Source organism: Juglans regia, chromosome 11 (genome assembly GCF_001411555.2).
Source record: "Juglans regia cultivar Chandler chromosome 11, Walnut 2.0, whole genome shotgun sequence".
NCBI lineage: Eukaryota > Viridiplantae > Streptophyta > Magnoliopsida > Fagales > Juglandaceae > Juglans > Juglans regia.
This window is the reverse complement of record NC_049911.1, coordinates 29,517,645-29,532,034: the sequence shown is the minus strand read 5'-3', so window position 1 is coordinate 29,532,034 and position 14,390 is coordinate 29,517,645. Positions and strand designations below refer to the sequence as shown.

At 34.8% G+C, this 14,390-nt stretch overlaps 1 protein-coding gene across 3 annotated transcripts; it reads left to right on the top strand.

The window, feature by feature from the left end:
* The first annotated feature begins 6,690 nt into the window (after positions 1 to 6,690).
* LOC108991378 (inositol-pentakisphosphate 2-kinase) lies at positions 6,691 to 14,249 on the top strand. Of its 3 annotated transcripts, none has more exons than XM_018965604.2 (10): positions 6,691 to 7,026; positions 7,203 to 7,406; positions 7,770 to 7,917; positions 8,474 to 8,514; positions 8,667 to 8,777; positions 8,994 to 9,593; positions 9,904 to 10,085; positions 12,501 to 12,678; positions 12,851 to 12,916; positions 13,751 to 13,797. In XM_018965604.2, exons 1-7 carry the CDS (start codon positions 6,856 to 6,858, stop codon positions 10,033 to 10,035), a joined length of 1,407 nt encoding a protein of 468 aa, XP_018821149.1. In that variant the 5' UTR covers positions 6,691 to 6,855; the 3' UTR covers positions 10,036 to 10,085; positions 12,501 to 12,678; positions 12,851 to 12,916; positions 13,751 to 13,797. The 3 variants fall into 3 exon arrangements, with proteins under 3 accessions (XP_018821149.1, XP_018821150.1, XP_035551557.1); XM_018965605.2 differs by lacking the exon at positions 13,751 to 13,797 and adding an exon at positions 13,042 to 13,060; XM_035695664.1 differs by lacking the exon at positions 12,851 to 12,916 and having other exon boundaries at positions 13,751 to 14,249.
* Positions 14,250 to 14,390: the final 141 nt, after the last annotated feature.

Below are 14,390 nucleotides of genomic sequence, written 5' to 3'. Positions count from 1 at the left end.
GAATTGAATATAATATCAAAATAGAATGCCGCGTAAATAAAGAAGAGAAAACCTGGGCAACAATCCATCTAAGTATCTCATAAAATCAGCCCACCAATCAGAATGCGACACGTTAGCTTCTTACTACCATTACCATGCATCCCACTACACCCGAACAATCCATCCAATTTCTCATTCCCCTTTTCTTCCTCTTCCTTCTCTTCTTCATATTCGAACCCACCACCCGACTCCACCCACTCCATCCCAACCCAAACGCGACGGCACCCACTACATCCCAACCCAAATTCGATGGCACCCCACTCATTCCCGACGGCAGAGAATTGGCGCAACTGCCTCTTGATGGCAGCCTTGACGTCGCATTTAAAGATTTTCAAAAATGTTTATATTTCGAAATTTTCGGTCTTAACAGAACTTCATTTGGACTTGTATTGAAGTTAAATCTCATTTCGAAGTGATTGTAATTTGGACTATGGAAATTATCTTGGCATATAGATTGATAACTCATCTACACCATGAATACCAACTGTTTGTAAAAACGTCTCAAAGGCCCTTCGGCCACTGCACATTACCTATCATACGTGCATCTCAACCACTGCTCATTATCTATCATTCGTATGATTGAAACTACTCTTGTCCATATTTTTATCAGTTTTTTGCTATTACTTTATGGTTATTGTTTTGCAATATTATGGTATTGAGTCTGTTTTAGAATGAAACCGAGAGTGAAGTAAATTCCAGGTCTAGTAGTTTAATGGTTCATGGCTACTAGTTTAAGAGTAACCCATGGAGATGTCTTTGCAGCATGACCCGTTTCGAGATATTTGGGACCAATTGACTGCAAAGCTACCAAAAGATGAACTAGAATTGGCAGGCTCAATAGCTAGGCTCATTTGGAATAGAAGAAATGAAGTTGTGCATAGAAAGGTATTAAGACACCCAAACGCTATCATCCATAAAGCCAAAGAGGACACTAGTTTGTTCAGGGCTACAAAGCTCCAAGTTAGTACCTCTGCTACCACCAGTAGTCCTGAAGCATTGCAAGTATGGAAAAAACCTCTGGATGGAAAGTACAAACTTAACTGGGATGCTGCCTTAAATGTGCAACTGGGAGTGCTGGGCATATGTGCCATTCTCAAAGACTGCCAAGGCATGGTCTTGGAAACAATCAGGTCAAAAAGAATGCTGAGAGACTCACCATTTACTGCTGAAGCCTATGCAATATTAGTGGCAATTCTGTTCTGCAAGGAAGTTGGTATAACAAACTTAGTCCTTGAGGGAGACTCGTTGCAAGTGGTTCAGCAGATGCATAAATCTATGAAGAACTGGAGTCAAGGTGGCCTAATTCTTGAAGATGCTAAGTCTATTTTGAAGTCAATGATGCCCTTAACTGTGTAGAAGATTTATTCTCTCTTGAATGTACTCCTGACTACATTAAGCATGTTGTTTGTAAGGATTCTCTGTAAACAATTTGCATTAGTGTATGTCGAGCAGTGATGCAACTCATGTAAGCTGTGACTTATGTAAGTTGTTTTTTTTAGCTTTAGCTTTGGACACTTGATTTGTAATGAACATGTAAGCTGTATTTTTATTTCATCGCTTGCACTTTCCCTATTTTGAAACAATACTTGCACGACATTTGCAAGACATGCATGCCTACTCAAATATCGGATCAAATATTTCCATAAACATAAGTTTGGGACTAATTTTTTATGATCAACCTATATAACTTCAAGCAAAGCCTACTTAAATTCATCAAATAAACATTGCAAAAATAATCCTTCATAAGATCAATGACGTCCTTTACAAACAAACATTTGGTTATAAGTTCAATAACATCTTTTACATAAGTACATAACCCTTGGTGCTAATTACATAACACCAAACTCCCAAAAAATCACTTGAAATCCACAACATCACTTGAAATTTTTATCCACAAAACTCTAAAAAAATCAGCCTTCAATCTACAAAACTCCCAAAAATATTGAGCTTCAATCGATCAAAACACATTTTTTTCACAACCTTCAAATGCTTCACAACCCTCATGTTACATTAATCACAAAACCATTAATTATATAACACTTCAATTGTTACAAAATCATTTAACATTTAAGGACTTATTTCCAAAATATAAAACCAAAAAAAAAAAAAAAATGGTTCACATACACCACCAAATTTGATTAAGAATCTAAGTTAGTGAGCTCGACCTCAACTATAAGCTCAATATTCCTACATAAATACTAACCAAACCAATAGAAAAAATTAAAATTTTGATTAGAAACCAATAAATAAAAAACATTCACAATCTACAATACCTGACTGAATGACAGTTGTTCCTTATATGTCCTTCGTTTTTACAAATGTCACAACGTCTTTTCTTAGTTGGTTGACTCTCTTTTGGGTTCTTTGATCTCAAAGACTTTGGATGCCCTTTCGTGGGCACCTGTGGAGGATCTTACACTGTCTGTGAAAAATTTGAGACAACCTTACTTATTCTATTGAACACATCATTGGTTGACTCCCCTCTACCTATGCATTTTGATAGGTAATAAGAAATTCAATTCCAAGTAAATAGGCATAGCCAAGTTCAAATAAAGTATAAAAGCAAGTATACCTGGGCATTTTGTATCTTCAATATCGTTATGATCTTCTATCAAAAGTAGCTCTTTATGGACCTTGTCTAAGGCAAGGGAGAGGTAGTCAATTTTTTTTTATAGTCGTTCCAAGTTCCGCAATGACGTAAAATTGCATCATCAACTTGTCTTTTCGCATTGTTTGAACGTCATGTGGTATTACATGCCCTTTGAGAATGGGTATGTCAATAATAGGTCGACTCTTAACATTGATAGTCCATCTGTCTAGAACATAGTGTTGTGATAAACTATGTAATTTATCTTTCTTGCAGAGTATGCACATGATATGCCTACAGAGAATTCCCATAAATTCAAACATATGGCATGTACAAGTCCCCTTGTCTCCTCCACTCTCCAAAATCACAATATAAATATGGGTGTCTTTGCGATGATGTGTCACTATTTAAGTCTTATTTTCACCATCATTGCCCATTTTTTTTGACTTATAGTGTTGACTAATGAAAAATTCATTTTGGAAAATCATGAAAGACTTTATTGTATACACTATGGTAGCCTCTTCTTCAATTTTGTAAGCTGTTTTCAATATAGCCAGGGTAGATTTTGTTCGCACATCATTTTCTTTCTCTTTAAAATAACGTGCATCTAATACTTTCTCATATTGATGCACAAAATCACTAACCATAGTCTTGGAACGAACATAATCTTTGAAAAACTTGTTCATACTTTCACTTCTTTGAGTTGTTGACATACCGACATAAAATGTTGAATGCAAGTAAGCCGGAACCCACTTCTCCTGTCAGTTATAAAGATTCTGTAGCATGAGTTATCTTCTAGCTCATACTTCACTAATATAACACCCCATTCATGCTCAAACTCATTAATTGTAATTGTCTCATGAATACAATGATGAATTTTTTTTTGAAAATCCATAAATATGTTATATACATGAGTCAAATGTTTAGAAATTTTTTGCAGAATATGCCACAAGCACGACCTATAAGTTGTATTTGGGAGTACATCTACAAAAGCTTTCGCCATTGCCTTGTCATCATCAATAATTAAAATTACAGGGGCACGCCCAAGCATTGCCTCTTACCATGTTCTCAATAACTAGGTATATGATTCGGCTGTTCCGTTTCGTTAATCAACAAGGCACAACCAAACATTATGGTTTGGTGATGATGGTTAACTTTAGAAAATGGAACAAAGGGCATCTTATAAATATTTATCAAATATGTAGTATTGAATGTTACAACATCTCCAAAATATTAGTATGCAGCCATTGATCGAGCATCGGCTAAAAAACAACTTCCCATAAAACCATTTTCATCAACTTGCATGAAGTACACAAATCCAGACTCTTTACATTGTCGATCAAGAAAATACATATATAACCTTTGTGCATCTCACTTTTAAAAAAGTTTTCTCCTTTGGTTCCCCAAGTAATCTTCTACATCCTTGCCAATACACCCAACATTAAAAGCACCACCTGCTTCTTTACTCAACGTCGATATTATCTTTCTTGTCGGTACATTAGACTCATTCAAAGTCATAATAAGTTTTTTTTAGACACGTGTCACTCTCCTATGTCTATGAAGCAAACTAATACTTCTTGGAGTGAGTAGCATGTGATTATGTTGAAGCACAAACTTACATACTATCCACTTTTCACCTTATTTTTTTTATCCTCATCAATGCTTTATAACCAATATTTGTCTCAACGGATTTTGAAATTATTCACTTTTTTTGTTTGCTCCTTTCCTGTCGAAATCATTCCCTTGAGCAAACGTAGTCTACAACACATAATTTTTTCTCCTCTTTCGACAATCATGTATGCTGGATCCGAATGGTAAAACGTTTTTTTCTTGCATGCACCTTGTAAAATGCTTGGACGTTTTCTATGTCATCAAATACCATACTGATGAATGGCTCGTTTAGACCACTACTCAAACAAAGTCTCAAATCCACTCAATCTTTCATATTTACTACATTTTATACATTCACATTGTCACTCAAACGAACTTCGTCTTCCAAATTCACAACATCTTCTACATCTTCCAAATTCACAATATCTTCAACTTCGTCACTATTAGAACTCCAAATTTGATTATTTGTCATAAAATAAGAAACAAAAAGTTTAGTACACAAATCACATCAAATCACATTTAATTGATAGACTAGTTTATAGCTAGCTTATGTTATATATATAGCTAGCTAATGGATTTCAGCTTGGGAGGTTGGAAAGCTAGGATCTATCAAATATTCATTTTGATTTCTTTATTAACAACTATACTTTTGATTTTTATATCCTACAATATTATTCTATTGGAGGATCATTTGGATATAAAATATTAGGGAATCGATTGTCCAGATTTTTAGTTTAATTTAGTACATGTAAACTTGATTTATTTAATTATTAAAATGCAGTTAGAGAATTGGAGGTATATTAATACATAGGCAAATGAACATGTAGATGACAATGCCCAAGTTGCATTTTTGTTGCTCATCTTTGTGTAGTAGATATGCAGACTTTTTGAGCACCATACTTACCTGTTCCTTTGGACCACACTTGAATTATTAATCTACTCAACTTTTCTCTTCCTTTTTTCTTAAAAATTTATTATTTAGGGATGACTAATCTGGAGCATGCACTTATCTCTTAAAGTTAATTAATTAATGGTCCATTCAATATTATATAACTTATAAAGAATATTTGTGTTTGATAAGATGCCTAATTTGAAACTCCACTTTAACACTTTTTGCACATGGTGTGGGATGACCCAATAATTACTTCCAATGATTCGACCCAACAAATAGCTATCTATTTCGTATATGCCCAATAATTCCACCCAACACTTTTTGCACTTCTATATTACTGTCCAAATAATTCCAAGTAAACGATAGTAATGCTTTTCTATTCCTTTCGATTTCTTTTATTAGACCAAATTAGTACTCTTCAAAAAATCATGTCTGATATTTTTACAAATAGTTAGTGGCCTCAATTTCTATTTACATTTTCTAACACATTATTGTTTTGATAAGTAACATGAAGGGGTGAAACAAGAGGAAATCGGGAAAAAAAATAAAAATCGAGACTCTACATTCAATGCAAAAGAGAGACAATAATGTGTTGGTATTGTACAAAAATCAGAGGCCTACAAGAGAAACAAAGTGCAGAACCATGTGTTAGTTTATAAAGTTCTTATATGCATTTTTTGGTTTGGAAAGAGACTCTACAAAAGAGATAAATAATGAGCAAAAATCAAACCATTGATGGCGACGACGGCAACTAAAATAGCTAATTTCCTTATCGAAGAGATTTCAGAGGAGTATTTTATAGTGACTTTTGAATCCCTTATACAAACAAAGGCATCATAAATTTTTAAGTTGATTGCTGGACCAGTTGCTCATTGCAATCTATCCTGAACTCAAATAGGAAAAATAAACATGAAATGACCAGAGTGACAGTAATGAAGCATAAACTAAAGAATAATGCTAGAGCTCCCGCTAAGCGCTCTCGCTGGGAGCTTCCGCTGGAGTTCTAACATGTGTTTATATATATATTTTTTAAGTTATTTTTTATATAGATTTTTTAATACTTTTAAATATTTTGAAAAAATAAAAAAATTCACAATATTATTAAAAAATATTTTCTTAATCACGAAATAAAATAAAAAATTATTTTTAATGATTTTTTTACTTTTTAATTAAGAAAGTGTTTTTAATGATGTATTAAATTTATTTTATTTTTTAAAAATATTTAAAAGTGTTAAAAAATCTATATAAAAAATAATTTTAAAAAAAATATATAAAAACACATGCTAGCACTCCAGCAGAAGCTTCCAACGGAAACTATAGTATTGTCCTAAACTATAATAGAAAAATAAGCTTTGATAGTTCTGAACGGGAAGGAAAAGGAAAATAATAATCTGTTTTTCTTCTATTATGAATAACCTCTCATGTCACATTTTACTGATGAGCTGTTTTTCCCCCAACTCCAACCGAGCTGATCGCTCTGAATAAAGAAATATCAGCTTAGAAAAAAAATAAATAAAGAAATATGAATTATGATGGCAAATTCAACGGGTCATCCAAAAAGTAAGAAAAAGGCACAAGCAGAAAAGCAAAAAGAAACGCTCACTTCCACTCATACTTCGTGTCTCCAACTCCACACAGCAAAAAGAAAAGCATCGTTTTTGCCGATTCTGTTCGAGGAGGAAATAGGGCTTTTCTTGATTGTTTTGCAAGATTACTCAGGGGGTACATGGAGGTTTCAAATTTCGAAACGAATATTCAAGCTCGATTAGGTATCGTTAATCTGAAGGAGGAGGATAAGGATGTGGTTCTAGAGCAGAAGCACGCAATTGACTGGGTCTACAGAGGCGAAGGAGCTGCTAATCTTGTTCTCGCATACACCGGATCATCTCACTCGTTTGTACGCTCCTACTTTCTTCCGATTCCTCAATTATCTTTTCCGTAGTTTTTTTTTTTTGACTGAATCAAATACTTGAAAGTCGAAATAATTTCCATTTATCCGAATCCTCATTGTAGCCGTTTTCGAACCTTAGTATAAATGTCCATTTGTATAAATATTTAATGTTGCGTGTATAGATAGGGAAAGTAATGCGGATACCGAAGGCGCCGAGGAACGGATCGCCGCACATGAGGAGTCCGACGGCGTTGAGCACGCACGAACGGCTACTTTGGAGAGACGTCGACGGCATCGTATCGTCCCCAAACAAAGAAATTGCTGCACAATTTTACGTGCAGCACGTCATGGTCCCTCTCTTGGGTTCCGAACATGTTGATGCCGGGGTACGCTTCCCGAGTCCTTTATCTCTCTTTCGGATTCTGGAACTGAAACTTGTTTTTTTTTCATTGTAAGACGTTTAACATGAACAAGGATAAAAGTAGTAGTGTAGCGAACTTATTCATTTGTTGAAATTTTGGGTTTCTGCTTTTTCCGTCTCCACTCACCAGTTGCGTATTAGCACATGGCTTATATCTTGTGATTTTTAGAAGCATTCTTTTTGGTCCGCTAATTTGTCTATCCGTGAGGAATTTCTGGTGGAAATAGTGTGACGTTTTGTTTCTGGTTGATTTCATGATTGATAATCATTTTAAGAATAATAACGTAGTTAAAGTTCTGTGACCTTGGCTTTCAATCAATTTTTCCAGATGCGTGTCCTTGTGTCCAGGGAGTTCCTGGACTCGGTTGAGAAAAATGTTATATGTCAGCGTCCTGCTTGGCGAGTTGATGCTGCCAAGGTTGATACGGATCGCGATTCTGTGCTTCTCCTAACTGATCATTCGCTTTTTCCTGGCGGTAATTTCTTCTCTTTGGTATTACTGTTTGATGCGTTTCTCTAGGTTACACTTAAAAAAATTACAGGTGTGTAACTCACCTTTGTGTCACACTTAGCAAGCAGGCATAAAGAATCTTAGGTCTGAAACCTTACGTTGATGCAAAATTCAAATTGGTGGCTTATTTTTTAATCGACTCACAACGGCATTTGTTTCTCCTTATTTTTTTGAGCCAGAATAATTAGCACCCAAACGTACATTACTTACAAAAAGAAAATTGGTAGTTAATCTTGCTAGATACGAACTTGTCAAAGATTCGATCACAATGGTTAATGTAATTAAGTTTGTCATCAATTCTACCTAATATGCTTTAGGAAAATACCAGTGCGGGACTCTGATAGGAAGAGTAGACTATATATGGGTGCCTACCCTTCTTAGAATTCTTTCGTCGAATATCTTTGACAAACAACTAGTTTGGTTAAATCCAGCACCTAAATCTCCCTCATGGTATGCAAAGTAGTTTGCATTTTGGTATAGTATAGAAAAATTGCTAGTTAATTCCATCTTTTCCATGCCAGGTACTCTCAACAGTCGATCCTGTGTATCTGTTGAAATAAAGGTTCCACTCCCTTACCATGTCCTTCGTCTTATTTCTTGTCTTTGCAGTTTGATTTCTTTTCATTTTTTGTGTTTGAGTGACATGTCAAAATCAAACACCAATAATCTTTATTCTTTTTTTTTTTCTCTGTTGCACTTCCACTTTCCCAAAAGCCCAAATGTGGATTTCTCCCTTTTTCAAGATTCATATCGGACAGAAATGCCATTAAACGGAGCATTACTCGATTTAGAATGCACCAGGCCTTGAAGTTGCATCAAGGAGAGGTACATTCTTTCTTTTCATCTTGATACCAAGTTAGCTTGTATTGAATTATCTTCATCTGTATTTATATTTTATGTTCGATCCGATGGATCCAATTCCACTTTCCATGGGAATTTGTGAAATTATTAATCTTTTTTTTGCTTAGAAGACCTCTTGCAGTAATGATGTTATTTTAGACGTTTGTTTCTGACTCTGGTTTGTTCCAATGCATGCTACAGATATCAGAATTAAGCGAATATGATCCCATCGATCTGTTCTCTAAGTGCAAGGACAGGATAGATAAAGCTATTATCAGTCTCTTTAACACCCCTCAGAATAATTTCAGGGTATTCTTGAATGGTTCTCTCATATTTGGGGCCTTGGGTGCTGGTGCGAACAGTACTAGTTTTGTGATTAGTGAAGCATTTGAAGATGCACTCAAGTCTGTCATCTGGGCAGATAATAACACGCGTACAATGAATTTCCTACAGCTTGTTTCTGAGACAGTTTATAAGTCTGGAGTACTGGATCAGCTTCTTGAGATCCAGAAGCTTGATAATTTTGACATAGAAGGAGCGGTTCATGCATATTATGACATCATATATGAGTCTTGTCCAGTATGCAGAGAATCTGGTGGAGACAAAGTTTCACAGATATATACATCTTTGCATTCCATTCCTTTGGATGAAAGCTTGAAGATTGTAAAGGACTATTTGATAGCGGCAACTGCAAAAGACTGTAGTCTAATAATTAGTTTTAGACCAAGTGAAGATGGTTATTCAGGATCTCCATATAATAAAATACACCTAGAGGCAACCAACCAAATCTTTGATTACAAGGTAGATAGCGCTCAACATGTTTCATTTGAAATTTATATGCATAGTTGATGTTGATTTACCTTTGGGAATTTCATGTAAGAAAATAGTATGACTTATTATCTTGATATTTGGAAAACTCAAATATTTTCTTAACAGGAAAAGAAGATTGTTTAAAAGATTGACAATAGCACCAAAAGTTTTGGAATTACATCTGAAACATCTTAGATAAATTTAATTTACTGACTAAATTCCTAGTTGAAAGTCGAACATTTCTATTTCAAGGTGTCATTTCTTATGACATTGATATCTTACTTGAGTTTCAATTTCCTAGGCATCTTTCATTGACCTAGATTTGAAACCGTTGAAGAAGATGGAAGACTATTATGAGTTAGACAAGAAGATTGTGAACTGCTACACTCATATGGTGGAAGCAGAAAGAAGCATAAAGGCTAATACGACTTAAAGAAACTCAACTTAATGCATGGAGGATAATTCTGACTGAGGATTCTACTGGTATGTGCAAGTATTTTGAGAGGGCATTCCTTTACACAACTGTTATTTGTTTGTAGGAATGCAGGTGACAACTCCTCATCTTTTAGCTACTTTTTCATCCTGTTATCGCAGCAAACATGTTTTGCCTTTGTATAAAGTATTATATTTTTGTATCGTTTTCTTGGTAATTTAAACTTACAAGCGGCATTTTTTAAATTCCTTCTCTTCCCCTTCCCCTTTTCCATATTTGGCTTTGGTGTAGGAGGAGTTTATTTGGTTTAGAGTGTGAAGTCCTCTTTCCACAATCTTTTCTTATGATATATTGCAAAGCATACTTGGATTAGGATTTAACCGCATGCACTATGAGCATGTACTCTAGATTTGATGCTTGCCACTGATTGTTAATCATTGTGACAAAAGCATTCCGAAATTGATTTTTCGTCTTTCATCCACATGCATGCCTATTATGGGTTTTTTCATTGACATACATGTGTATGCTGCTATGTACATCACATGCTATATGGGTTTCTCACGGAGGCCTAGTCATTGGTATTTTCTTTATCTTCTTGTTGTTATATTCAATGGGACTGCAATAAGAGTAGAGGCAAAAGTGACAGAACACTGATTTTGTGCTCAGTGGAGAAAATGATACGTCAACTATAGGGGTGTAAATTTAAACCGGAAAACCGGTCCGGTCCGGAACCGGTTCTTGAATTATGCAAACCGGCCGGAACCGGTCCGGTTCCGATTCTACAATTTCCAGGACTAGACCAGACCGGTTGGGAGAAAAAAATATAATATAATATTTTATATATAAGTTATATATATAATATATAATTATATGTGAATTTTTTATATATAATATATATAATTATATATCATATATGAAATAATTTCATATTATAATTTATAAATTATAACATAAAATGTTAATCTTAAATATGAACATTTGTAATTTGTTTGATCATATGTTATTAATATAATTATATATAAGATAATATTATTATAATTTATAAAATAAAAGTTTAATCTTGAAGATGAGAATTTAATTGATCATATGCTTTAAACATAAAATATATATATTAAATTATATTATATATAGTCTAATATATTATATAGCTATACTAATATATAAGTTTATAACTAATACTAATTTTTTTACTAAAACAGATTTTTTTAGCAGTGCAAATTTTGTAATAGGAAGAGATTTTTAGAACAGATTTTTTATGTACAAATTTTTATTTTTTAATGACAAACTTACATTTTAAAATACCGGAAAACCGGAGCGGAAACCGGTAAAATCGGAGATACCGGTTTAGGAGGTTAATCGGTGCGTAATCGGTTTTGAAAAATACAAAATCGGTACATACCGATTCGGTTCTAAATTTTGTCCAAAACCGGACCGGACCGGACCGATTACACCCCTAGTCAACTACTTCAATGCCATTTCATCTATGCTCACATGTCCTATAAATGCATACAGCTGGATTTCAAATTGACCATGGTGTGCAGAGAAGTGTTAAGATTGAGTTACTGTTCTGGGTAGACCCCCTGGAAGCAAATAACTAATTGCAACAACTCTGCAAACCCGAAAATTGATTAACTTCTACAAGATGTTAAAATTTATTTGAAGGAGTAACTGCTTATACAAATCATATATGGATATTCACATGTTCTGAGATAGTAGAAGCTGCCAGTATATTTCTATCACCACACCACCTTTGTTGTCTTTTGGGTTTTAATTACATCTTGTGCAAGTTAATTATGGTTTGTGGTCTCATCAGCCATCAACCCTACGAGATTGATGATATAGCCGTTTGGTATAAATGCCCGACATCCCTTTTGGACCTAGTTTGTGCACCAGATGTGCCTTAGATGGCATACATGCAAGTTATATGGAGGAATTTAGACCAGTTATGGTTGCAGTCTGCAGAGAGCACCATCAGACTGGTCGGATTGTTACAGGGTTATCCTTCAGGGGATTTGTTTTTAATGTCCTCAAGTTTTAGTGTATTTTTGTTGCTACTATGCACGTGTATGATGGAACTCTGCTTTCATTTGCTGTTTTTGTATCTTTTAAACGCTCTTTTTCTTTTGTTTTTAATTATAAAGGATTTTAACAGTTTTAAAGGATTTTATTAACTCTAATAATATTTCATCTTAGAGGCATGGCATTCCGTTAAATTGTTTGTTTCAAATTTATCATAGTTGGTTAAGTTTTAGAATGCCATTTTTTGCTTAATGTGATCTTATTTTGAGCTTTTATTAATATGTTTATAAGCGTTAGGATGTCTTGTTTCTTAAAAATTGTCTAACCATATAAAGATTCCTAATATTTTTTAAGAGTGCTGGGCCATCCCACTTCAGCCTTTGGCTGGAGGTATCGTTTGGGAAATTCATGTTTTTAATTGCATTTTCGATTGCTCCCTTCTACAGAGAACATTATACTGAAGCAGCAGTTAACCCGACGCTAGAGTGATGGAAGACTGTGAGCTCTGTTCGAGAAGTCCTGATATTTTAATCAGCTTAGTGGAATGATTTTGCGGTCCAATTATGTTTGCCTGCAGCTTTGCTGAAACACGTGCTCAACAACTAGCTCCTGAGCAGTGAAAAGGTATCCCCCCCTCTCTCACTCTCTCTCTCCGTCACACAAAAGTACGAAACATATATTAAAAAGCTAGAGTTGTTCTTAATACAACCAAAAATGACTGTTAAGACAAGGCGCATTGTCTGGTCATTATTTATTATTCTTCTCAGGCTAAAGTAACTTATTATTGCCTACATAGGATCATAGTTCCAAAAAGCACGAAAACTGGATATGGTGCAACGAGTAATGAGAGGGCGGACTTGGGGTGAGTTGTAGAACCAGACATCTTTAAGTTCTCTTTTACACTAGTAGTTTTCGCTGGTGGAATCGTGTACTATGAATTTCCTCTCCCGTGGTGGATCTGAAAGGCGCTTCTTGATGATGTTCTAGGTCATAAAAAAGGGGGGCGGGACCTGTATAGCGTGCGTACATTGCAGCCGTATTCATCAAAGTTTTGTATCAGCGATTGAATGTTTTCCTTCAGCTTCCCACTTGAGCGCTTCTTATCCAGGGTGTGAAATTAGAAAATAAAATGTCTTCCTATATAGAATTGTTAGTGAATGTTAGTTGGAACTAGTGGTAAATAGTATGATTACATTGTTTGAAATATCTACCTCTGTCTGTCTGCATTAAATGCATATGGGATGGCATATGTGATCCAATCAACACCCTCCTTCTGACTGGCATTTATTACCAGTCACCAACTAACAATGTCACTCTTGTTCTGTATTCAACCATACCTGTTCTAAGAACACAAGAAAGGATATCCTAGCACTCTCAAAAACATAATAAAAAGAGAACAATTTATGCATTGCAACTTTCAGATCCATCCATAGTTCCCGAGCCGTTTGTTCTAGTCCCCAACTTATTTTCATCCAAGCATGTCAAAGGTTCCATCTCTCCTCTGCTCATATCCTTTCATACTTAACGCGTATTTCTATCCTTTTGCCTCTGTTTAATTCTTGACCTCTCATTCTCCTCTGCCCTTCTATCTCTTTCACTGACTGACACTGCATTACTTTTTCAGTACATGTGCTGTGTAATATAATTTATCTCCTCAGAAGTTCGTTCTAACCAATCTGAGTCTTCTCTGTTGCAGAAAACTGTGGTGTCAGTGGAACTGCTCTGTTCGAAGTGCAGGCAGAAGGTAATGAAGGTAATTGCAACAATAGAAGGAATAACTTCTATAGTGCTTGACCCTTCAAAGAGTACGGTGACAGTAATTGGAGAAGCTGATCCAGTGACAATCATCAAGAAGGTCAGAAAATTCAGAAAATCTGCCACAGTAGTCAGTGTAGGTCCTCAAAAAGAAGAGAAGAAGGATGAGAAGAAAGACGTTCTTCTTTATACACCAAAGGCATGTCAGAGATGCGATGTGTGGTATGTTATTGCTGAAGATTATTACAATTATTGTTCCATTATGTAACCAAATCAAGCAAGTCACTTTTTCTCGAATCCTTTGTGTTTACTGTTCGTTCCTTTGCATGTATTTCGTGCTGCAAGATGTCATTATTGGGAGGAAAAAAAAATACCTTCTCTTTTACAGTAATTTTATGAGAACTATTACATACATAAAAATATTATACAAAGTAAACCTACAAACTAATGTGGTTTCATGGAATCCGTTAGATCTACTTTATAATGAAAATAACTTTACAATCTGATGTATATCAAGTCATTAATTTGTGTAATCCTTTTGTGACTAAAGTATTTTTTTAATTTTATTTAAAAACTTAACG

Coding starts and splice junctions, on each gene's coding strand:
- LOC108991378 (XM_035695664.1), top strand. CDS start 6,856: ATGGAGGTTTCAAATTTCGAAACGAATATTCAAGCTCGATTAGGTATC. Junction 7,407..7,769: donor CCGAACATGTTGATGCCGGG/GTACGCTTCCCG, acceptor CAATTTTTCCAG/ATGCGTGTCCTTGTGTCCAG. Junction 7,918..8,473: donor TCATTCGCTTTTTCCTGGCG/GTAATTTCTTCT, acceptor TTTCCATGCCAG/GTACTCTCAACAGTCGATCC.